Source organism: Garra rufa, chromosome 8 (assembly GCF_049309525.1).
Source record: "Garra rufa chromosome 8, GarRuf1.0, whole genome shotgun sequence".
Lineage (NCBI taxonomy): Eukaryota > Metazoa > Chordata > Actinopteri > Cypriniformes > Cyprinidae > Garra > Garra rufa.
The window spans coordinates 25,553,040-25,579,170 of NC_133368.1; the positions used below are offsets into that span (position 1 = coordinate 25,553,040).

A 26,131-nucleotide genomic window follows, 5' to 3' on the forward strand; every position below is an offset into this window, starting at 1 on the left:
TCACACACTTGAACAGGCAGGAGCACAGGCTGTCGTAAGTACCGCTTACAGGATGTTTTGACTTAAAGAACCATTTAATAAATTAAAATGCACAGCTTATTTTATTTTGTCTATATGGTTTCGTTTTACCACTAGTTTGATTTATACTTTCGATTTGTTTTCTCTTTATTCATGTTGTGCAAGCTTTAAATCATAAATCTGAGAGGTAATTGTTTTTTGCAAAACTATATTTCATTGTCATTTTTAATCAGCTGTATCCCAACAGCGATCTTAATGTACTTTAAACCTTGCGTTGACTTGTTTGGCCGACTTATGATTCCTCCCAATAGGGAAGTTATGTTTGATAAATGATTATCTGACTGCAATATGTTTCTCATGTTTACACTCTGCGGCATATAACTCTCTGTTGTTGTTAGTGTAGGTCTACATTTTTTTTTTTCCGTAAACACACGTTGATGCCATATTTGTTTAACATAAAGTTATAAATGAAAGAAACTATACTGCTGCAGAAGCATTTTGTTGTGTTTGCATATTGTTTTTAATATACCAGATTTATAGAAACTGGCTTTAATCTGCTAAAACCAATTACGCAGCACAAGCTACAGAGAAAATAGCAATGCTTTTGGAATAAAACTTTTGGAAATGCTTACGCCCAGATCCATTTCTCAAACATTTTTTTTATTTGTGGCTCTTGTATGCAGATCGAAGAAAAGACTCTTTCTCATGCTGAGATCTCTGTTTTGTTTAGTAACAGATTGATCACACTTTCCCCTCCAGGCTCACAGTAGTTGCTGTAGGGGGACCATTAAGGCTCTTTAGTACTTTTCCAGCTGGGAATCTATCAGCCCCCTGGAAAAAAGGATAGATCTAGATTTTTTTCCTATAAAAACATGGCTCTCAAGATGAAAACCCATTTATTTATTTATTTTTATATAATCAAATAAGGGATTTATGGGGGTTATGTGCAACAAAATTCTGTAAAACAGGTTCCGGTTCAGGTCTTTTGTACATGCTACTTTAAATATCGAACTGTTTTACCAAAAATGTGACCCTGGACCACAAAACCAGTCATAAGTCGCACAGGTATATTTGTAGCAATAGCCAAAAATACATTGTATGGGTCAAAATGTTCATGTTCCATGAAGATATTTGTAAATTTCCTACCGTAAATATATCAAAACGTAATTTTTGATTAGTTACAACTTTAAAGGCGATTTTCTCAATATTTCGATTTCTTTTGCACCCTCAGATTTCAGATTTTCAAATAGTTGTATCTCAGCCAAATATTGTCCTATTCTAACAAACCATACATCAATGGAAATCTGACCTGTATGACTGGTTTTGTGGTCCAGGGTCACAAATGAGCATAAATGATGTCTATCTCAAGTGCAGGTTGACATTTAAAAACTTTTTTTTTTCTTCTTACTATCATTCAGGGACAAAAATCAAATAAAACCCAAACAAAAAAGGAACTAGATGGGTTAGCCCAGTTTTCCTGTCTGTTCGTGGGACGTTTGGCATAAATCGTATTGACTTCCTTAGAACAACTTGGTGTATTTATGGTTTACTAAGTTGGATTTCTTTTTTCACAGAGGTTTCTAAGCGAGGAGATAATGAGAGTTCATACACATACCAGATTCTGCTTTCTCTGTGTGCTGACCCTGCTGTACCATCAGTGCAGTCACTGCCATGAAGGAGGGTCCCACCATCATCACGGGCACAACCACGGTGACCACGACCATGTCCACAGCGACTTGCAGATTTCAGAATCGCCCTGCGATGGTTTATCGGACCAGATTGTCCACAGCGGCCACGGAGTACCTGCAGAGGACGAGCAGCGTTACTACATCCAACAGTTGTTCTGTCGGTACGGCCACAAGGATCGTCTGGATTTTAAAGGCTTCCAGAGTCTGCTGTTGAGTTTAGGGCTGGGCGAGGTGCGCGTGGTTGGGCTTGAGCATGAAGATCTGGGTCACGATCATGTTGCACACTTAGATATTCTTGAGGTTCAGGAAGGACGGCACTCGCACACAGCCGGACATCCGCACCTTCACCAGAAGCCCCATGGCCCACACAAGAACCATCAACATTCCCACCACGAGAATGAACAACATGGTTCTGCCGAAGAGCTACCGTGCAGCAAAACACCTGGCACTCGAGCCGAGAGCACCACTCACAGTGGATCTGAGGGACACGATCATGATCACGATCACGATCACCATGATCATGATCATGAACATGAGCAAGACAGTGATCATAAACACATCCACAGGCATGTTACAGACAGTCCTCACACTCAAGCTGACCATGACAGTCTTGACCAAAGGAGTAGTGAACATGCACCTGAAAATAATGATCTTAGTGACCAAAACCACCATCATCATGACCACCATCACCACAAGCATCCGCACCCTCATCTCCATGGTCCAGACAGCGTGGAGCACAACACAGCGACGCCTCATCTGACACCCAGAATACAGCCTTCTGGCCCAACTGAGCTACCCACCACACAACCCAGAAGAAACAGTAGACCACCTAAAGCCAGAGCTCATCGCGACCGCAACAAGACCAGCATCACTGCTACTCAGGCTGGTGAGCTGGAGCCAAACGGAGATGATCATGAGCATCACAGCCTTATTCAGCCGCAGAGGGGCAGGAGAGAGGTGCTTGGAGAAGACCTGTCTGTGAAATCACATCCACATGGTGTTCTTCACCAACATGAGGAGGTATGTCTCGGTTTCTGTCCTGTGTGGTTGTTTATGAATGATTTTGTTCTTCAGATGTGCCTCGAGTCACTTGAAACTGTTTCTCTTAGTTGGTCTAATCAGGGATTAGTTAAAATTAAAAGTTTAGTAAATGTCTTTAAAAAAATGTTTGTGGTATCAAAGCGATTCCTTCGTAACAAACAAAATTGTTACTGTCAGATTTCTGATGACCTGCTTTAAGCAAGGTATCTATGTTATAATGTATAATTTTGAGAGGATTAGCACTGACATATTTTGTTATCTGTTTCTTGTTTGCACACTTCAGTAGCTTAAACTGGAGTTTTAGTATATTGAAGTTTAAAGTTTTGATATGCAGGATTTCTGTATGTGTAATTATTGATTATGTATGTTTTGGTAAATATTTTTTTATTCTTATTTGCTGATCAATACATTTAACATATTCATCTTTCTTCCTTATTGTAGGATGAAATATATTAAAATAAAAATAGATTTAAGCATTGTTCATTGATTAGAACCTTATCATATTTAAAGGGATAGTTCACCCAAAAATGAAAATTCTGTCATTGATTACTCACCTTCATGTCGTTCCAAACCCGTAAGACCTTCGTTCATCTTCAGAAAACAAATTAAGATACTTTTGATGAAATCCAAGAGCTTTCGGACCCGTAGGTGACAATGCAACTACCACGTTCAAGGCCCAGAAAGGTAGTAAGGTACGAAGCTATGAGAATATTTTTTGTATGCAAAGAAAACAAAAATAACAGCTTCAAATAACAATTTCTTGTTTTCCTTGTGCATTCACAAGAGTACCATGCATGGTACTGTCATGAACATGCATTGAACACTGTCACAGGGAAGAGAAGAAATTGATGAATAAAGTTGTTATTTTTTGTTCTCTATTCACACAAAATTAAGGTTGAATCACTTATGTCACACAGACTATTTTATCGACGTCCTTACTACCTTTGTGGGCCTTGAACGTGTCAGTTGCGTTGCTGTTTATGCAGGGTCAGAAAATTTTGATTAGGGTATCTGTACATTTACTCAAATACTTGATTTGTGTACTTCATCCACCACTAGGAATTAGGAATTGCTTCATTAACACAGATTAGTCTTTCAGACAGCCATTAACTAGGGGATTTTCTACATCCATCGTTCTATATAATTGTTAATTTAATTGATTATCAAAATAATCATTTGTCCCAATGTGTTGAAAAATTTATAGAGAATCAAGAAATAAATCAAAGTAAAACTGAATCTGTCTGTCTCGCCCTCAGTGTCTGAATTTAACACAGCTGCTACACCAGTACGGACTGACCTCGGATTCTCTAATATCTCCAGAGCAGTTCACCTATTTATGTCCAGCACTGCTCTATCAGATAGACAGACGCTTCTGCATCCTTCATTATCACCACGTTGAGGCTGAAGCACAAGATGTGACATCTTCAGGTACAACTAGTATAATTCTGTTTGGACAAGGTATATTCACTCATATACAGTTCTCTCTATCTGTGTAGTTTGCTAGTTACTAAAAAGGGTAAACTCACATAGTAAACCTCATTGTTAAACCATATTAAAAAAGTTTAATGTTGCTAGAGTTACCTTAGTAAGTCCGGTGACGAGTCCCAGTCGAAATCCACTGCTGTTGTTTATGTTTCTGCAGTATGGATCTGGATGTGGGGCTTTGTGTCGATCACCATCATCAGCCTGCTGTCTCTGCTGGGTGTTGTTTTGGTGCCCATCCTCAACCAGTCCTGTTTCAAGTTTCTCTTGACCTTCCTGGTGGCGCTGGCAGTGGGAACCCTCAGCGGTGACGCCTTACTGCATCTGCTCCCTCATGTGAGTTCACTCTTTGGGGACAAATAAAGATTTAACCATCGCAAAGGTCCAAACGACAATGTGCAAGTAATCAAACCTTTCTTATACCTTACAGTCTCAAGGTGACCACAATCACAGCCATGAAGAACATGCGGAGGAAGAACCCGAAGAGTTTCTGACAAAGTTTGATGGAGTTTGGAAAGGACTGACTGCACTAGCAGGAATCTACCTCCTCTTTATCATTGAACATTGCATTGGCATGTTTAAACACTACAGCGACCAAAGGGTGAGAGGCACCACGATACCTTAAACACAGAAAAAGTGGTGTTAGAAATCTTGCAGAAGTGGCATGTAAGCTGCTTTTTACTTCACACATGCTTGTTCAGAGCTGAGAGCTACAGAAGACTAAAATATAATCCATAATTGCTGCAGATAGTGGGGCTTTTAGTGCACCGCACAACAACCTTGGATTTTATTCTTAGAACCTAGTGCTTATACACAGTTATCTGCTCATGCTTTCCACAGGGAAGCCTCTGCCAGAGGAAGAAGAAAGGAGAGCAGGCGAAGATTGGCAGGAAATTGTCAGACCACAAACTCAACAGGCGTTCAGATGCCGAGTGGCTCCATCTGAAGCCTCTAACAGAGGGTGGGTCTTCGTCATTTCATCATCAAATCCCAGCACAGTTTGTTTGGCTTTTAAGTAAAGTTGTGGGGTGTTTTGATATCATGGAGATGCTTCTGAGTTTCTTTCCAATGTACGGAACCCTTGTAAGGATATTACAGTGCCCTGCAAAAAGTATTCATACCCCTTCATATTTTTTTTCTAACGTTTTGTTATGTTAAACTGAAATAAGTACTTTGCATAAGTATTCATACCTGCAATTCAGTATTTAGCTGAAGCACCTTTACAGCCTCAAGTTGTTTTGGGTATGATGTGACAAGCTTTGCACATCAGCATTTGGCAACTATCTGCCATTCTTCTCCTCACCTCTCAAGCTCTGTTAGCTTGGATGGGGGTATATGCACATTTTCAGGTTTGATTAGGTTCAGTCAAGAACATTCACAGAGTTGTCTGTAAGCTACTCTTGCTGTGTGCTTTGGCTTATTGTCCTGTTGGAAGGGGAACCTTCTACTCAGTCTGAGGTTCTAAATGCTTAATGGGTTTTCATTAAGGCTATCTCAATATTTTGATGCATTGAGCTTTTCTTCTACTCCGTCCCTACCACTGAAAAACCACAGCATGAGTCTGCTACCACCACACTTAACTGTTGAAATGGTACTCTTAAGGTGATGAGCAGTGTCTGGTTTCCTTCAAACATGATGCTTGGAATTGAGGTTCATCAGACCGGAGAATCTTTTTTCTCACAATCTGAGGGTCCTTTAGGTGCTTTTTTGCAAATTCTGAATCCGTTTTAATGTGTTTTCACTGAGGAGAGGATTGAGTCTTGCCACATCGCCATAAAGCCAAGATCGGTGAACACATTATGATCATGGAGCTCAACTAGAGAAACCATCAGGTTCTTTTTCACCACTCTAACCAAGGCCCTTCTCCATCAATTGCTCAGTTTTACCAGGAGGCCAGTTCTAGGAAGAGTCCTGGTTGTTTCAAACCACTTCCATTAAGGTTAATAGAGACTACATGCTTCTGTGAACCTCCAATCTAGCAGAATTTTTCTGAACTCTTCCCCAAATGTGTGGCTTGATCCGATCCTGTTTCTGACCTCTACAGGCAGTTTTGTTGATGTCAGGGCTTGGTTTTTGCTCTGACATGCATTTTCAGCTGTTAGACCTTTTATTAAGACGTGTGGGCTTTTCCGAATCATGACCATTCAAATTAATTTGCCACAGGTTATATTCACTTGACATGTAGTAACAAGCAATATGAATGCTCATGAGCTAAATTTCAAGTGTCCCAGGTATAAATACTTATGCAATAGAATAATTATTATTTGTTTTTTTTTTATAAATTTGCAAAAATGTTAAAAACCTGTTTTTTGCTTTGCCATTAGGAGTGTAGATTGATGTGGGAAAAAACAATAATTAAAAGCAGTTTAACCTAAGGCAGCAACATAAAACATGGAAAAAATAAAGGGGTATGAATACTTTCGCAAGGCATTGTATAAGAACAAACTCAAACTGTGTAGCACACCAAGCTTGATGCAGTATTATTCAAGATCCAAGAGTCAAGAGTCCATGGGTAGGTTTAGTCAGTCAAGACCGAGACCAAAAGGTCTTGAATCTGAAAAGTTCAGACATTATACTACAAACTAGTCTTACGTAGCCAAATGTCTAGACAGGGTTACTACGCGTCTGGAATATCATGACATTGAAAAGTCCGTAAATTATTTTTATTTTTTTTGTCTAAGTCATGGAATATCAGGGATTTTTGTTTGTCGCTTTATATTTTTGTTTCCATACATCAAAATGTAATTTCTCTGTACCGTTTTCTATACCGTTGTTTCACACGTTTTGCCTATTGTTATTTTTAGGCTATTTTTAAGTGCCATTTTATTCCCTTCCTGCTCGTCAGCTGGCAATCACTTAAGTCAAATGCAGTCATTACCAGGCTGTACCTGTTAACTAAGGCAAACATGCCAAGAAAATGTCAATTTCAAGAGCGTTAGCTACAATATGACCACTTCAAAGACTGGGTGTTAAAGGTAGATGACAGAAAAGCAAAAACTTTTCTGTCATCTACATTGTTTTTTTTTTTTTTTTTTTGAAGAAATAAAAAGTCTGAATGATGAACTTGATGACAAACAGAAAATCCTTCAGAGCATTTAACCCCTGAAAGCATAAAAACTGTAAATTAAAAGTGCATTTAACAGGTAAAAGCAAAAAAAAAGGTCATGGAAATTCAGCTTTTCAGTCAGTGAAAGTCAGGGAATTTGACATTTTGGCTTAGAGTGGGAACCCTGTCTAGATTGACGGCAGAAAGTCTGGGAAAGAGGCCATATGACTGACAGGAAAAGCAACCAATCATGTTTCGTTTTGTCCCCAATGTCCCCACAATAATAAGGAGTCTATGCGACGAACTTTACATATTTCGCATACTTCTAGCTTTCTTTTTCTTTGAGGTAGTGTTAATTTCGTCACCTATTTTTAATTTAGTCTTAGTCTTAGTCTTGTGCCAAATGTCCTTGTTAGTTTTAGTCATATTTAGTCATTCACATATCTTTTTTTGTTAGTCAAGTTTTAGTCGACTAAAAGTCTCGTCATTTTAGTCTAGTTTTAGTCAAAAGAAAACTCAAGGTATCTTAGTCAAGTTTTAGTCGACTAAAAGTCTTTTAATTTTAGTCTAGTTTTAGTCAAAAAAGAACTCAATATATTTTTGTCTAGGTTTAGTCAAAAAATTGTAGTCTTTTTTTAAAATAACACATTATTACTGAGATTATTACTGATACACATTTCAGCAAAAAAAGTGTTTCACATATCTCAAACATTGGTTAAATGTCATAATTACCTGACAAAATACACTTGTTGAATGATTTTTGTTGAATGCAAATGTTAAATGTGTCTGGTTTTCAATTTCTGATTTAGGAGACACATTCACAAATGATTAACCCTTTCAGTGGTGAGTTTTAAATATTCTAGTTTTTTTTAAGCGACCGTTATTTTAGAACGTTCGTCCTTATTGTTTCCATGGCGACGCATCAAGCTTGTCACGTGTCACAACACAGACACCATAACACTGTATGACAGATAGAGCGCTTTTATTTCGTTTTTCCTTTTTTATCCAAAATACTCACACACTTGCTTACCATGCCATGAACTATCTAATATTCCGATTCACAAATATGTGTGAATTAGTATGTTTCGTACTTAAAACCCTATATAAATGATCTGGGTCGTAATCTGTAACGTGAGATGGGCGCGGCCATGTTTGTTCGCGCTGGCGTTCAGACTCAGAGAGTCCTGTCAGCCGTATTTACAGCACATATACATTCATCCGTTTCTCCCGAAATACATGCAAGTAAGTGGCTGGTGAACTGGAAGAGGAATAGAGTGAACTTTTTAGTTACTAAGCCTATGTGTATGTGATATGAATAAAACACATCGGCAAATTATATTTGAATAGATTGTTATTTGCTGCTTCCATAGACCTATGTGTGTATTTTACAAACTCTAAATGTCTCCTTTTACTAGTACTTACGTGTATTTAAATGTCTGAAACCTAAAATAAGCGTTATGTGGTTAAAAACACTGCATAGTTGTGATTATATGACAAGAGCAGAGCTCGTCCGTCTCTGGCTCAGCGCCAGCCAGCGCGCCAAAGCGCAGTTTGAATATTTTAAAGCCGTAACAGCTGATGAAAAAGCAGAGACGATTGTAGACGAAAATGAAGAGAGATTTTATCTTAGTTTTTATTTTATGCAAAACATTTTCGTCTCGTCTTTTTTCGTCAACAATAATGCATGTTAATTTAGTCTTAGTCAGCGTTTTTGGACAGTGGTGCAGTCTTGTCATCGTCTCGTCTTAGTCATGAAAAAAAAGGTCGTTGACGAACATATTTCGTCTCGTCTCGTCTGACGAAATTAACACTACTTTGAGGGCATCACAGCATTTTTGTTTCCAGGCAGAACGTAAAAGAACGCGACACACACGTCTCCCAGAAATCCTGTAGTATTTAACTAATCCAGTGAGGACTTCAAAACTCCTGAAGTGTTTCCAATTTTGTGTGCTATATGCATCAGACATTCAGCCGACTGTTTGTGGGCCTGACGTCTGAGGCTGAGACTTACTACATCACTAAAGTAACTCCTTCCATTGTCTTTCTTTCATACAGGAGAAAGTACAACGTGTGAATCTGGACACAATGACACTCAGATGACTGAGTTGCAGCCTCTGGATTCACCCAGCAAAATGCCGCTAGCAATCTCTGATTCAGATCATCCCTACAAGGTGGTGGTAAAAACAGAAGAGGACAGTGGGCCAAAGGCCAAGTCAAAAAAGCATGGACATGGAAATGGACACGGCCATGGCCATGGTCACTCCCACCAAGGGCACTGTCACTCTGACCAGGAAATGAAGGATGCAGGGATTGCCAGCATAGCATGGATGGTCATAATGGGAGATGGCATGCATAACTTTAGTGATGGACTTGCTATAGGTCAGTTTGTGTAAACATTAGCAGATTCGTTTGTCTTAAATTAAAAGGGTTTCTGTATCTGAAGGACTGTGTTTGTCACCAACAGGTGCTGCTTTCAGTGCTAATATTACAGGTGGCATTAGTACTTCAGTGGCTGTGTTCTGTCACGAACTGCCTCATGAACTAGGTAAGTGGATTAACCAGTTGCAGTTGAGAGTCAAATGACTTCCAGCTCCACCTCTCTGGATGTCTAACAAATTACATTCGCGCTACCCTCGTCATTCCAAACCTATACGATTTTCGTTCATCTTTGGAACACAAAGTAAGATATTTTTAATTAAATCCGAGAGCTTTCTGACTCTGCATAGACAGCAAAGCAACTGACATGTTTTATGTCCCAGAAAGGTAGTAAGGATATTGTTAAAGTGGTCCGTGTGAGATTAGTGGTTCAACCGTAATGTTATGAAGCTATGACAAAAATAACTTTTGTAAATGTGCATCAAAGATTGACACAGAAGAGAAGAAATTGTTGAATCAAGTCGATATGCAGGGTCAGAAAGCTTTCTGGTTTCAGCAAAAATGTCTTAATTTGTGTTACAAAGATAAATGAAGGTTTTACGGGTTTGGAACGACATAAGGGTGAGTAATTAAAGGGCTCATATCATGTTGCATTAAAAAGAGCATTATTTGTGTATTTGGTGTAATGCATGTTTATGCGGTTTGAGGTTTTAAAAAAACATTGTTTTCTACATACTGTACATTATTGTTGCTCCTCTCTGCCTCACCTTTCTGAAAAGCTTCGATTTTTACAAAACTCATCGTTGATGAAAAAGCAAGGTGTTCTCTGATTGGCCAGCTATCCGGTGCATTGTGATTGGCCGAATACCTCAAGCGTGTGAAGAAAATGTTACACCCCTTATCATGCTGTGATGCCGTTTCTCAGCACGACGAGACAGAAACAATAAAACCCATTATAAACAAGGCATTTGTTGCATTCAGTGGGGACATAACTACTGATTATAATGACTCATACAGCCTTTTTACGCGTTGCGTCGCGTAAACATAACACCATGTCTGCATTTTCAATCGTAGAATGAGAAACAACAAGCACAACTCTACACTGCTCAAAATTTGCATTTGAATAGTCAGTAGCAAATTCTTTAAATATTAAGAAGTACTTACAGGCCGCCAGTCAGAAGCGCAGACTGTCCTTGCAACATTGGAATTGCCCAACTTTATAGCCTTAACCCTTTGTGTACAGCTGCCATTGTAAGCTGCTCTCCCAGGTTCAGTAAACAGTCCTTGGATGAAATGCACAGCAATCTAATATTTATGTTGTACTGTTCCTGAACAGTGTTATAAATATAAATTAACCACTGATGTGTGAGTTGTGTCCTCATTTGGAAGGTTAAACAAAGTACTTTCGCTTTCGCAATTAAACACACTGCGTCTACACGACATGGCAGCTGCAACACTACTACAGCCGGTAAAAGTTACGCCTTCTTTCTTTCCATATACATATGGACGGTGTTATGCAAATTTACCCACACCGTGACATGGTCATGTGGGGTGTGTTTGAACGAGCCATTTTAGGAAGGCGTGGCTGAGTCTGAACTTTAATAATAAATATCTCTTTGGGTTTGAGACTTTAAGCTTTGCAACTTTACAGATCTTATCTATGCACAAACAGCTTGTAACACTCCAAAGACAAAGGAAAACAAGAAACCACATCATATGACCCCTTTAATGACAGAATTTTAATTTTTTTTGTGTGTGTGGACTAACCTTTTAGATTTAGGATGATGTGGCAGTCCTGGTTCAAACCCTTTATCCATTATCGATTGTCATCAACTCAGGAACATCAAGGCGAAGAGCTTCAGCTGTTTTTCTCTTCTCTCCTTTTCATGTTTGACTGAATGAAAAACAGTGAACTAATACAACACAGCAGCACAAACAACTTTTAAAACAGTCAAGCTTTTATAAAGTTTAGAGTTTGCTGTCTAGAGGGCTACTAGTTTTTAAAATCCCCTTTTTGTTTAAACAAAAGAACCAGACGTTACAATACCACAGAAGAAGTAACATAAACAGCGCAGGCCTTTGATGTAACAACAGTCTTTTTGCATTTGATGTTGTTTACCTGTACTGTCTGCCATCAAGTGGAGGCGATGGGACTTGATTCCTCAAACACTAATAACATTTGATGGAGCAGCTCTTTTTATTTTGTCTGAGAATCTCTCACCCCGTTGTGGCTAGAGAAAGACGGCTATAATGAAGAGTTTTTTACTACCCTGCAGTGGTGTTAATCGCCTTTGACTAGCGATTTAATTGGGCCAGGTGACACAGAGCAAAGGTCCAGAGTGCAGTTTAGAGAGGACCAATGGACGTGAAGGCTCCTCCTCACATATATATATTCAGTAATTAGGAACAAAGGAGCATAGAATTGCTGAAACACATGAAATGGATTGAGATTTTTTTTTAGAGATTATTGTCAGGTATGGGCCAAACTAACTATACCCACACTGCTGTACACTGTATATTGTACATTAACAGTGCACGTTTGTGTTTGCCTCCAGGTGATTTTGCTGTTTTATTGAAGGCTGGGATGTCAGTAAAGCAAGCAATTGTGTACAACGTCCTCTCTGCTCTGATGGCATATGCTGGCATGGTGATCGGCACGGCTGTGGGACAGTACACGCACAACGTTACCAGCTGGATCTTTGCCGTCACTGCTGGCATGTTTCTCTATGTGGCATTAGTGGATATGGTAAGAGAACCAAAATGCAGATTTATTTGCTTGCCAGTTGCACTGCATAAATAATTATTGATTGCTTGAAATGATTTGTTAACATGCCATCTTATGGGCCTTTCACAAAGAAACACGTTGCATTTCACTGCACTGCTTTTCCATTGTTTTTCTATGCTCTAGATGGATGCGTTTGAAGATTATGCTCACATCTCATGTTTTTTGTAGCGTCTCATGCATGTCACAATTTACCCAAAACCTTTGTTTATCTTCAGAGCGCAAATCAAGATATTTCTGATGAAATTTGAGAGCTTTCTGACCCTGCATAGACAGCAATGTTCAAGGCCCGGAAAGCTAGCAAGGTCATCGTTGAGTCCATGTGGCATCAGTGGTTCAACCATAATTTTACCTTTCTGGGCCTTGAAAGTGGTAGTTGCGTTGCTGTTCATGCAGGGTCCGAAGGTTCTCAGATTTAATCAGAAATATCTTAATTTGAGAAGATAAATGAAGGTTTTACAGGTTTGGTGAGTAATTTATGACAGAATTGACATTTTTGGGTAAACTAACCCTTTAAAAAGACACACCTCTAGACCTTGCATTTTTTTCCAATGTAAAAATTAGTGTGAGTGGCCTTTGTTTTGAATGACACATTCAAAATAAACTGACAACTGTTTGTGAATTCATTTGGTGCTGTTGAGGCTTCTAAGCAGCATAAAAAGCACAACAATTATTCAAATTTCAAATGAATTATTAATATTATAGATAATATTAGAGCGCTTTCATTATAATCACTAAAGCTGTCACTCATTGCATGTTCACAATGTTTGATCCCTGCCGTTCAGCACAAGCTCCCTGAGTTCTGCACGCCTGTGAACAATTAAATGATTACAATCAACAAAGCTGTCTACACTGCACAATACATTTCTTACTTACACAATTGATGCCTTTCTGATTACAATGGAAGCATTTTATTTTTGTTCCAACACTTGCATGCAATGTATATCGGGTGTTTCACCTACATACTGTACATCTGTTGCAAACCATCTGTTGCACGTGCAAATCCAGTATGATTCCAGAAGATTGCTTTTGGTTCTAAACTTTTTTTAGTTTTTTGGTGAGATGTTTCTGCAAGTTCAAAAGAGAAGTTCACTTCCAAAACAAGAATTTACAGATAATGTACTCACCCCCTTGCCATCCAAGATGTTAATGTCTTTCTTTCTTCAGTCTTAAAGAAATTGTTTTTTGAGGAAAACATTTCAGGATTTTTCTCCATAGTGGACTTCTATAATGCCCCAAGTTTGAACTTCCAAAATGCAGTTTAAATGCAGCTTCAAACGATCCCAAATGCGTCTGTAAACGATTCCAACCGAGGACGAAGAGTCTTGTCTAGCGAAACAATCAGTTATTAAAAAAAAAAAAAAAAACTATTTATATATTTGTTTTAACCTCAAATGCTTTTCTTGTCTCTCTCTGCGTTGTGCATAAGTAGTCTGTGCATCTCTGGTTCAAAACAGTAAGAGTATGTCAAAAAACTCTTTATTTTCTCCCTCAACTTCAAAATCGTCCTACATTGCTACGGAAGTACCGACCCAGTGTTTGCAAGGTGAACATGCAAAGATCATCAAACACCCTTTAAAAAAAGGCAAAACAGAGAATGAGAAGTTAGAACCCTAACTGTCTTGAACTGGAAAAAACAGAGTTCAGGCAGAGCTAGACAAGACAAGCGTTTGAGGTTTAAAAAGTATATAAATTGTATTTTTTTTTTTTTTTTAAATAACCGATCGTTAGATAAGACCCTTCTTCCTTGGCTGGGATTGTTCAAATTTGCGGGGTACCATTTAAGTCCACTATATGGAGAAAAATCATGAATTAATTGTTTTCCTTAAATATAATTTCTTCACGACTGAAGAAAGAAAGACATGAACATATTGGATGAAATGGTGAAATTATCAGGAATCTTTTATTCTAGAAAGTGAACTAATCCTTTTAATGTTTGTTGTGAGTTATTAATGTTAGAATGTTATTTCTTCTGTTTAACAATGTGAAATTCCTCTTCTTCTTCTTCAGTTGCCAGAGATGCTTCATGGTGACAGTGAGGAGCACAAACGCTGTGAGATGGGTCACTTTGTCCTGCAGAACTTGGGGATGCTCACAGGCTTTGGCATCATGTTGCTGATCGCCATCTTTGAGGATCAGATAGTGCTTGACTTTGGCTTCTAGCAGAAGCCTGAGGTCAGGGGTGGTGTCATTCATCAGCTACATTCACACACGTGCTTTGCCTTAAAGTGGCTTTGTTTTGTGATTGTACAGTCTTGCAGGCATGTCTCAAAAGACAGCATCAGTAGCTTACAGTGGACATGGACATGCAAACAAACGTGTTTACATTTCATCATCTCTCATCTCTTCCTCTCTAGGCCACTCAAAATGGTTGCTTGTCATCTTCAAGGTCTTTAGTAGATGTAGCTTCTAGACCGTTCTCTCCTGTCCTTATTCATTTCTTTTCTTTTTCTTTCTTTTTTTTTTTAAACCGAGTATGTGTTCAATCAGACATATCCACAGCACATGAGAAGCACTCCCCAGTATTTGGGTTATCCCTTTAATATTGTAGTCCTAATACTGTGTCCTAGAGAGAAGCAGCTATTCATCAGTCACTCATTCAGTGTCATGTGTAGCTCCTTCATTTGTCTGTATTGTATCTCAGTCCATTCATTCGTAACTGGTGTCTTGTGCTGTGTATGTCTAGTGTGTCACACCATCTCAGTGTCAGGCACAGAACTGTGCTTATATGGTGCAACAGAGTCCAACTGGCATCTACGCTGCTTTTTTGTTTTGTTTTGTTTTGTGAGAAGTACTGGTCAGTATTGTATGAAAGCCTGTTTCTGCCACTGAATTTGACTCACTTTATAACTCGCATTTACTGTGAGTTTATATCTCACAATTCTGAACTGTAAGATATAAACTCGCATTTGCAAGGAAAAAGTCAGAATTGCAACTTTTTTTTATCTCACAATTATGACTTTTTTTCTCAGAATTGCATGATACGAACTCCCAGTTGCAAATTATAATGTCAGAATTGTGAAAGATAAACTCACATTTGCAAGAAAAAGTCATAATTGTGAGTTTTTATCTTGCAATTCTGACTTTATTTCTTGAAATTGTGAGTTTATATCACGCAATTTAAAATCAGAATTGCAAGATAAAACAGTAAATGCGAGTTATGAAGTCCAATTTTGAGGGGAGAGAAAATAGATGCGTTCTCAGAATTCTCAGTTTCATGTTACAAAGTTAGAATTGCAAGATATGAATTCACAATTTTGAGAAAAAAGTCAACTGAGATATCTCACAATTCTGAGAAAAAGGTTCAATTATGAGTTTATATCTCACAATTCTGACTTCATTTCTAAGAATTGCGAGTTTGTATCATGCAATTCTGACTTTATTTTTTGAAATTGAGTTTATATAACGCAATTCTGACTTTTTCATATAAACTCACAGTAAATGCGAGTTATAAAGTCCAGTTTTGAAGGGGAGAAAAAAATAGATGTTCTCAGAATTCTCACAGTTGCATGTTATAAAGTCATAATTGCAAAATCTAAATTTAGAATAAAAAAAAAAGTCAACTGCGAGATATAAACCCGCAATTCTGTTAAAAAAGTAAAATTGTGAGTTTATATCAGAATTGCGAGATGTAAACCCGCATTTGCAAGAAAAAGTCAGAATTGCGAGTTTGTATCTCACAATTCTGACTTTTTCTCGCAATTCTGAATTGTGAGATATAAACTCACAGTAAATGCGAGTTATAAAGTCCAGTTTTGAAGGGAGAAAAAAAAGATGTTCTCAGAATTCTCACAGTTGCATGTTATAAAGTCATAATTGCAAGATATAAATTCAGAATATTTTTTTTTTTTAAAAGTCAACCGCGAGATATAAACTGGCATTTCTGAGAAAAAAAAAGTCAAATTGTGAGTTTATATCTCAAAATTCTGAGAAAATTCAGAATTGCAAGATGTAAACTCGCATTTGCAAGAAAAAGTCAGAATTGCGAGTTTGCATCTTACAATTCTGACTATTTCTCAAAATTGTGAGAATTTCAAGATAAAAACTCCCAATTCTGCCTTTTTCTTGCAAATGCGACTTTGTATCTCACAATTCTGACTTTCTTTCTCACAATTCTGAATTGTGAGATATAAATTCACAATAAATGCGAGTTATAAACTCACAGTAGATTTTTGAGGGAAGAAAAAATAGATAAGTTCTCGATTCTCACAGTTGCGTGTTATAACGTCAGAATTGCAGGATATAAATTCACAATTTTGAGAAAAAACTGCGAAATATAAACTTGCAATTCTGAGAAAAATGTCAGAATTGTTTATTTCTTGCAATTCTGACTTTATTTCTCAGAAATGTAACTTCAGAATTGTGAGTTTGACTTGCAATTCTGACTTTAGAACTCACAGTTGTAAGTTTATATGAGAGAAAAGTCAGAATTGCAAATGTATATCACGTAATTCTGACTTCATTTCTCAGAATTGCGTGTTGTTTTGTCAGAATTGCGAATAAATTTCTCAGAATTCCTTGTTTATATCTCACAATTCCGACTTTTATAAATCAAAATTCTGAATTAATATCTCAAATCTGAGTAAAAAAGTCGCAATGACCTTTTTTTAATCAGTGGTGGAAACAGGCTTCAATAGTATTGCGTGCCAGGATCATGAAAAACAACGTACTTGAGCTCTTTTCTTTACTGGTTTGCGCTTTGCTGTTAGCATTGACTACTTGTTTGTTTCTTCCACTATATTTACTGGTTATAGTGATGGGAGTGTCCTCAGTCTTAGAATTTCTTTAGCTTTTCTTTTTTTTTTTATTATTATTATTTTTTTTTTTCTGTTATTATTGGCTAAGATTGTACTAGTGTTTTGGCCAACGTTGAGTATTGAAGAAATAGGTATGCAACTGTGTTTTGAATAACGTGTGACACGGTGCTGCCGAACGACCGATCGCAGTCATGAGGTCAGCTGAAAAGTGACTGAACAAGTCCAGTATTAAAGCTAATGCTAAAACGCTGTGATTTTAAATGAAGAACAACTGTCGACGCATATCTGTCCATCAAGGAATACATCCGTTTTCTTTGGGAGGTCTATTTGTTCATTGATAAAATAGTAATTATCATGATCTAGACTACTTTCTGAGTTGATTTTCATATCCAAGTGGAGTTGTAAATAATGATCTTGTTACAGTCGAAGACGTTCATGAAATGATTATGTTCCCCAAAGGAGATTTGCTACTGAAGACTTGTGGTTTTGTTGAACAAGTTGGCATTTGGAAACACCTTTGTTACTTTCTTATTTTAATTATATGACATGTTTGGTATTACTGGGTAATTTTGTGCAAAATTCAGACTGTTATTTTGTGAGACATCAGCACCTTTTATACACTGACCATCTAAAAACTTACTTTCCATACAAAGCTTTGGGAGAACCATTCCTTTTTTTAACCTACAAATTGAGTTATGAAATGTTCTTTTTGACAATCTTAAATGCTCTCGTTGTTGACACCCTCCCATTATTGAAATTCATGCACACATTTCAATTATTGGCCTTATGTGCACTTGTCTGGAAGTCTGACTACAATCAAATCTGTCCCCCTGTTGATGTGATTCTCATTAATGAGTGTGCACCATTTTGATTGTGCCAAATATGGGCTGTTTCTAAAATTGCGCACAAGCGCTGCCTGTGCCCGCAGTCGCCTCTACACATTCCACTGGCTGTGTTCGCTGCTTGAAACCTCTACTGTCATGAGTTGGTGGGGCATGTTATGTGATTCATGCTTATCCTGTCACCATGTGACATCCATTTATTTGTTCTCATGGGTGTGCATCGTTATTAATCGCGTTCATCAAATGTACTTGATTGGATGGAAACATGCATGAGACAAGTGAAAGTAACTGAGCTCTAGAGCTCAAATGAAAGACCGGTTAAGTGGAGCAAAGAAATAAACTCGATAATAAATAAAAATGACGCACACCAATTTTTTTCATGCTTTACAGTGTATTCCAAAAAAAGGACCATCCAGAAATTTACTTACATTTTAGTATTGTCAGTTTTTTTGGGAAGACATTTGTTTTAAATCCTCTGTTTACTCAGCTTGGATGTGAAAGCATTTAATACATTTGTCATTCTTGCTGATTGTCTGTGCATTTCTTTGTCAGAAGTGGAAAATAAAGTTCGCAAAGCCTACTTTGAGAGTTTCTGCTTATTAAAAATCTCTTTTAAAATCTTCTACTCTTTAAAAATATATTATAAAACCTGTAGTCTATTAAAAGTCTGTTACTTTATTTATTAATTAATTTTAGAATTTTTGGAAGACTTATTTTTTTTGTGTTTATTAAATAGTATGAAATTTTCTCTTTAGACAGAGGAAATTTGATTATTTAGCCACAGATACTTTGCTAAAGAGTCAAATGAAGGATACTAGAAGCAGAGCAGTGTATCTATGAGTTAAGTTGACACAGTAAGGCCACACCACGACGTATCCAGTGCTCTGGAGGTACGTCTGAATTCAGGGTCATCGCAATGACGTAGTTGGTGGAGTGTCCAGTGGTGGACAGGGTTCCTCGTCTCTCGCTGGTCTTGTAAACAGGAGAAATGTAGCACTGACGCTCAGGAATGTCCTGCTTCTTCATGGGCTTCAGCCAGATCTGCAGAAAGACAGTATGTGTAAATGAGAAGCATTTTTTCAACATTTCTTAGAGTGAGAGAAAAAATGATTTGATCCCCTGATGATTTTGTACGTTTACCCACTAATAAAGAAATGATCAGTCTATGATTTAATGGTAGGTTTATTGTAACGGTGAAAGACAATAACAAAAGAATCTAGAAATACACATTAAAAAAAGTTATAAATTTAATGTGTGAAACAAGTATTTGATCACCCATCTATCAGCAAGATTTCTGGCTCCCAGGTGTCTTTTACACAGGTAATGAGCTGAGATTAGGAGCATTCTTTTAAAGGGAGTGTTCCTAATCTCATCTTGTTGCCTGTATAAAAGACACCCGTCCACAAAAGCAATAAATCAATCAGATTCCAAACTCTCCACCATGGCCAAGACCAAAGAGATGTCCATAGATGTCAGGGACAAGATCGTAGACCTACACAAGGCTGGAATGGGCTACAAGACCATCGCCAAGCAGCTTGGTGAGAAGGTGACAACAGTTGGTGCGATTATTCACAAATGGAAGAGAAACAAAATAACTGTCAATCTCCCTCGGTCTGGGGCTCCATGCAAGATCTCACCTCGTAGAGTTTCAATGATCACGAGAATAGTGAGAAATTATCCCAGAACTTCACAGGAGGATCTTGTCAATGATTTCAAGGCAGCTGGGATTATAGTCACCAAGAAAACAATTGGTAACACAATACGCCATGAAGGACCAAAATCCTACAGCGCCCACAAGGCCCCCCTGCGCAAGAAAGCACATGTAGAGGCCTGTCTGAGGTTTGCAAATGAACATCTAAATGATGATCAGAGGAAAACTGGGTGAAAGTGTTGTGGTCAGATGAGACCAAAATCAAGCCTATTGGCATCAATTCAACTCGCCGTGTTTGGAGGAGGAGGAATGCTGCCTTTGACCCCAAGAACACCATCCCCACCTTCAAACACTGATGTGAAAACATTATGCTTTGGGTTGTTTTTCTGCTAAGGGGACAGAACAACTGCACCACATCAAAGGGACGATGGACGGGGTGAGAACCTTGGGTGAGAATCTTCTTCCCTCACCGAGGACATTGAATATGGGTCGTGGATGGGTATTCCAGCATGACAATGACCCAAAACACACGGCCAAGGCAACAAAGGAGTGGCTCAAGACGAAGCACGTTAACGTCCTGGAGTGTCCTAGCCAGTCTCTAGACCTTAATCCCATAGAAAATCTGTGGAGAGAGCTGAAGGTTCAAGTTGCCAAACATCAGCATCGAAACCTTAATTACTTAGAGAGGATCTGCAAAGAGGAGTTGGACAAAATCCCTCCTGAGATGTGTGCAAACCTGGTGGCCATCTACAAGAAACATCTGACCTCTTTGCCAACAATACTAAGTCATGTTTTGAAATCACAAATTTGAATTTGAAATGTGTTTTCTGGATTTTTTTTTTTTGTTATTCTGTCTCTCACTGTTCAAATAAACCTACCATTAAAATTATATACTAATCATGTCTTTGACAGTGGGCAAAAATACAAAATCAGCAGAGGATTAAATAATTTTTTCCCCTCACTGTATTTTAAGATAAAAAAAAAAAAAAAAAAAAAAACTGTTTCTGAGTAACTAAGAATATGGTAGTAAATCAACATTGATTTTTCTCTTGTTGAAAATCTAACCCATTTTCCTTGGCTTGGTATCCAAGATAATTGTAAAACAAAGAAGACTGTTACTAAAAACAAATTCAAAGTCCCCAAACTCTTTTATCAGAAGCACTTAATAATATACCTCCTCCAAAACAAACAGGTACAATAAAAGTCGGTGGTTTTAATATGACTATGGATGTGTTTATTTTCAGTGTTTCAGATGAAGTGCTCTCAGCTGAAATTAATAATGGCCTTCGCAAGAAATTTGCATTTCAAAGTTTTACCGTAACTAACAAATGCATGTTTAATTAAGTTCGGCTCTTGTCAAAAAGTTATTTTGGTAATGAGTTGTCCTGAAATGTCTGAATATTAAACAGCACTGAGTGCATTATTTAACGTGGCACTTGTGCATTGTACAGAATAAAGAGGGCAAAATTAATAGAAATCTTTGTTTTCTCTTCCTGTTCTGGTAAGAATATTTAATAACCTATTTAAATATCTCACCTGCTATGATATTCATATGCCGTATAAAGATACAACTAGAACTTTAGTCCCATACTGTATTTCAATAAACTTTTCTATTATGTAGAGTTTTCTTCTCAAACTTCCTTCAAGTGACCCCAAGACTTGGTTAAAGTACATGGTGATGAAAAGAGCCATCTTCAAGGAAATGTGAAAAATGGGGTGTCAGCACAGACCCCCTGCAGGGCATAACCTGCTGAAGTTCAGATTTTCCTTAAAATGTATTATGTATGTATTATTATTTAGTACTGAAGAGAGAATAAAGCATTTCTCTAGCTGTGTTGTGGCTGCACTTGAATTACAATCACACTTGATTATTCACTTTCTTAATACATTATCAGTACCAATGTTTTTTTATTTATTTATTGGATATTCTGAAAATACTGTTCATGTTGACTTTAGATGCTTCCAGTTGATCCATTAGCATTTTGTTGTGAAATCTTTTTTGTGCATGACATTTGATGACAAATAACCTTCTCATGCTTTAATAACTGGACTCATCCAATTACTTGGAATCTAAAAAAAGTGTGCACATTTAGCATTATCGTCCCTTGCATCACATTTTCGCATGCTTCTAAAAAATGAGAAAAAAATATTTTTTCTCAAAATTGTTTTCATAGTTACTTTTATAGTTTGCCAACAGGCAAATACATTTATTTGAACTGCACTGAAACTTTGAATGGCAAGTATTTGCAGGTTTAATACATTTCTCACTGGAATGGAATCACTTTCTCGTGACTTAAATCTCTGTGTGTAATATGTACCCACATCAGGGGCTATGCATGATGTCATCAGCCTCATTTGACTGAAATGATACATTTTACAGCTTCTCACCACAGGCATGGTGTCATGCAGGATTTTGGGGAAAGACTCTGCCAAGCGTTTTGTTCTCCGATCCCATCGGGCACCATCCAAAAAAAGGCCACGGATGTAAACACCTGAGCACAAAAAACAGAAAGTACTGAGGATTAATAATTAGAAGAAGTATGGGTACTGCATAAGGACTTTCGCACTGGGTAGTTACAGGATATCCACTAGGTCCCTCAAGAGCTAAATTTTCTCCTAGGGCCAATTACCTGGTTGTATTTGCACCGCCAGTAAGAATTCTGACTAAAAACAACGTCATCTAAACAGCATTTAATAATGTCAACAACTGGAGGATAGAGAAGTGCCTGGACTTATAGGGGTAGTTCACCCAAAAATGTAACCCTGATGTTCCAAACCCATCAGACCTTTGTTCATCTTCGGAACACAAATAAAGATCATTTTTGATAAAAGGTTTCTGACCCTGCAAAGACAGCAACGTAATTCCCAAGGCCCAGAAAGGTAGTAAGGACATCGATAAAATAGCAGAAAAGAAATTGTTAAATAAAGTCATTTTTGTTTTCTTTGTACACAAAAAAGTATTCTGGTAGCTTCATAAAATCTTGGTTGAGCCACTGATGTCACATGGACTAATTTATCAGTGTCCTTACTACTTTTGTGGGCCTTTACTGTCTATGCAGGGTCAGAAAGCTCTCAGATTTCCTAAAAAATATCTTAATTTGCCTTCTGAAGATGAACAAAGGTCTTACAGGTTTAGAACGACATTTGGGTGAGTAATTGATGACAGTATTTTCATTTTTGGGTGAACTATTCCTTTAAGAGGAATAGTCCATTTATCACTGTTTTCCATATTCGTGGAGTTTGTTTGTGAAGTATATGTAAACTGTGTTTAAATGGCTTTAAAAATGTCTTATATGACATACCTTTTATACCAGACCATAAGACACATCAAAACAGGGGTAGGCAAGTTCGGTCCTAGAGAGCAAAGTTCAGCTCCAACCCTAATCAAACATACCTCAACAAGCTAATCAATGTCTTCAGGATTACTAAGGCTATAAAAGGGTGAGTTTTTTTTCCAGGGTTGGAGCTAAACTGTGCAGGACTGCAGCTCTCTAGGACCAAACTTGCCTACCCCTGCATTAAACCAATATCTCAAAACCTGTTACCTGCTACTTGTTTAATGTGTTACTTTAAATTCAGGAGCAGCTGATTTTACATAGACTGATCATTGACCGTGTTCACACTTAGGTCACATTCATCCATCTTCAGCAATGGCCATAATTAAAACATACTGCTTTAGGTCAAACACAGTGTTGTGGTGACTGATGTGATGTCTCTTCACAAGGACACAGGATTAAATGGATGTCACTGGTTAAAAGTTTAGCTGGGAGCGCAATTTGATTTGGCTTGTAAGCTTAAAGATTTATACTTCAAGTATTATTTTTGCATTGAAAATGTAGGAGAATTTACTAGAAAATCCTAAAAATAAAATACTTGAATAATGAAGCACACTGACTAAAGACTCTTTCCATTTTATACACTGACTGAACTATAAAAAATGAAGCAGACACAACAAAGTATCTGTTAAAGTCAAAGACAGACATAAACAGCCTCATGCAGTGTGTGATGGCCTCAGAGAGATGGGTTTCCTCTGGAGAGATGCTCATCATGTACTGATGAAAGAGCAGCAGGGGTCTGATGTCAGAGCACTGTAATGTTGACTCTGATTGATGGCACTCAGCCGCGGCGAGGGGTTAATGAAACTGTGCGTCTCTCATTCCTTTTGTCACTTGTTACCCATTTCCCTCTCATATATTTTACATTTCATGCTTGTCAATACTCCCTCTTTGTCTTTCTCACCATCCTCTGGGGGGTTTTTGTATTCCTTGTCCTCCATGACTTCAAAGTCGAAGCTGAGCAGGTCAATGGGCATGGTGTATTTTCGGGCGTAATTCTGCTGGCTTCCAGTCAGGAAGGCCTGGGTGAAAAAAAACCCGGACATCCAGAACACTGCAGGCGTGCCATCCACGTACCAATCCTGTGTGAATGACAGAGATGAAACTCATATTAAAGGGGTCATGAACTGATAAATTAAAATTCCCTTGATCTTTTGACATAATATTCTTTGACACTGAACTATAAAAACATCCTGTAAGTTTCATAACTTATTTTTTTTGTTGTTAGTCTAAAAACAGCTTATATTGAAGGCAATCTGCCAAAATGACAGATTGTGGAATGTGGCACTTCAACACCTTTTTCTACATCACTGCCTGTTTAGCCCCGCCCATCGATTCGTGTATGTAGTGTAAATAACAGGTGTAGAGTGGCTCCGAATACAAGAAGACGCTGTGCAGTGCCAAATTGTAGAAAACACTGCAAAAACAGACAACGTCGGTAAGAACTTGGTCCTTTGTTCACTTCATTTTACCGCGGATTGCTTTGTCTGTTATCATAGCTTGTTTAATATGTACTATTTATGTGTTTTTGACCTAAATAGAAGCAGAGTCCATCTATGAGGAACGCAGGCTTTCAAACATACACAACTGTTAGCCAGTCATAGCTGCGGGCGTTTATATCCGAGTGTACAATCCACCACGCCTATTCAAACAGAGCATAAGTTCAAGGCCAAAAAGAAGCCTTTAGAATGTAACAGGCTAATTTTTTTTTGTTTTATCTTAATTCAGAGAAAGAGTATTTGCATAATACATTTACAGTTCAGTCTTTTGCTCAAGCAGTGTTCTAATCTGAGCTCACTGAATGACACAGTAGGTCAGTTACATTTCATGTGATTTTCTCGTGGCTCACAATGCACACTAGAATGCTTTATGTACTGTATGAATGTGCTTTTGAGTATCGAAACAACTCATTGGAAAACAATCGATCTGAAGAAAAGACTTTGAATGAATCACTATAAATTTTGATGTATTGTGGTTATATAATTATTATAGAACTGTGTTTGTGGAACCCTATAGCAAGTTTTACTAACAGCTTGCGCCAGGGCAAACCGTCTTTTGATGGTGCTTTTATGGAATTGCACTCTAATGCTAATTTACCTTGCTATTAGCATTTATTTGAACATTATGTAAATGTCCTTAGTGTAGCTTTTGATCAATTTAAAGGCACAGTATTTAATTTTCACTGCTAGAAGGCGCATATTCAAAACAAAGAAGCAAAGGCGTAATTTGACAACATCTTGTGTTAGTGAAAGCGTGGAAGCAAAACGAGGCCGCTGGAGCGATTGCTAATGAGAAATGAGCATGACACATGGCTCGAAAGCAGCGGAACTTTTATTATGCTACTGTCGACCGCTTCCTGCTCAGGTCATGCGCATGTGGGGTAAAGCAGTGCTATTTTATCATACTAGATACATTTGAGTGTTCTGAAATTTCTGTTATAATGCTGCTCTCTGCATTCGTTTGCCTGTCTAATAAAACATATAACATATTAAAGCGTCTTTGGTGTTTCCATGTTTCCTACTAAATTAAACCTGGAATTGAGGGTGTATGACGTCAATGGCTGGCAACACAATGACACAGTCCGTTACACTTGTTAAATACCTTATTTCTCTGGATTTAAACATTCTTGGAAACACTTTGGAGAATGTAAATACACAAGTCAACAAAATATATAACACTGTTCTAGTGTTTTTTGCATATTTTAATCAAAAAATCTTACATATTGTGCCTTTAATGCATCCTTGTGCAATAAATGTATTAAGGAATAGAAAGTATACTACTGTACATGCTTTATGACTACAGAGTTTACCTGTAAAAACTTGAGTCTTTCAAGAAAGTCATTGATGTAGCTTCCCAGTGGTTTGAGGCTGGGATACGACTTCTTCATCCACATGGCAGGGATGCGGCCCTTCAGAATGCTGCTGACAACTTCCTCGAGTTCAGCAGACATAACCACCAGACCCTGTGGCAAGACACACATGCATTCATTGAGGTTTTTTTTGTGTCCTTCTACCTGGATTGTGTCCTTCTAACTGTTCTTCTTTTTTATTGATTGAGTTTTTAGAAGCACAGTATCACTCAAAATCTACTTGGTTTAAAAAATCTGAGCACAT

The 26,131-nt window shown here is 37.8% G+C and overlaps 2 protein-coding genes across 2 annotated transcripts in view; one reads left to right on the forward strand and one right to left on the reverse strand.

Annotated features, from left to right (window-relative positions):
* The first annotated feature begins 1,598 nt into the window (after window positions 1-1,598).
* Window positions 1,599-18,612, forward strand: slc39a10 (solute carrier family 39 member 10). Its single transcript, XM_073846395.1, has 9 exons — window positions 1,599-2,726; window positions 4,004-4,175; window positions 4,390-4,565; window positions 4,660-4,830; window positions 5,070-5,190; window positions 9,331-9,654; window positions 9,740-9,820; window positions 12,207-12,397; window positions 14,444-18,612. The coding sequence occupies exons 1-9, from the start codon at window positions 1,614-1,616 to the stop codon at window positions 14,594-14,596; spliced, it is 2,502 nt and encodes an 833-aa protein (XP_073702496.1). The 5' UTR covers window positions 1,599-1,613; the 3' UTR covers window positions 14,597-18,612.
* Window positions 18,613-18,736: 124 nt separating this feature from the next.
* Window positions 18,737-26,131, reverse strand: part of dnah7 (dynein, axonemal, heavy chain 7) — a 96,923-nt gene continuing 89,528 nt past the window's right edge. The window contains exons 62-65 of the mRNA XM_073845060.1: window positions 25,828-25,980; window positions 23,923-24,100; window positions 22,072-22,175; window positions 18,737-19,073 (exon numbers count right to left, since the gene is read on the reverse strand). Coding sequence (XP_073701161.1) covers window positions 18,867-19,073; window positions 22,072-22,175; window positions 23,923-24,100; window positions 25,828-25,980 — 642 coding nt within the window. The 3' untranslated portion in view covers window positions 18,737-18,866. The remainder of the gene's footprint in view (window positions 19,074-22,071; window positions 22,176-23,922; window positions 24,101-25,827; window positions 25,981-26,131) is intronic.

Excerpts from the sequence above, each read along its gene's own strand:
- slc39a10 (XM_073846395.1), top strand. The coding sequence starts at position 1,614 with ATGAGAGTTCATACACATACCAGATTCTGCTTTCTCTGTGTGCTGACC. Across the intron at positions 5,191-9,330 it reads TCTGAAGCCTCTAACAGAGG|GAGAAAGTACAACGTGTGAA; the intron begins GTGGGTCTTCGT and ends TCTTTCATACAG. Across the intron at positions 9,821-12,206 it reads CGAACTGCCTCATGAACTAG|GTGATTTTGCTGTTTTATTG; the intron begins GTAAGTGGATTA and ends GTTTGCCTCCAG.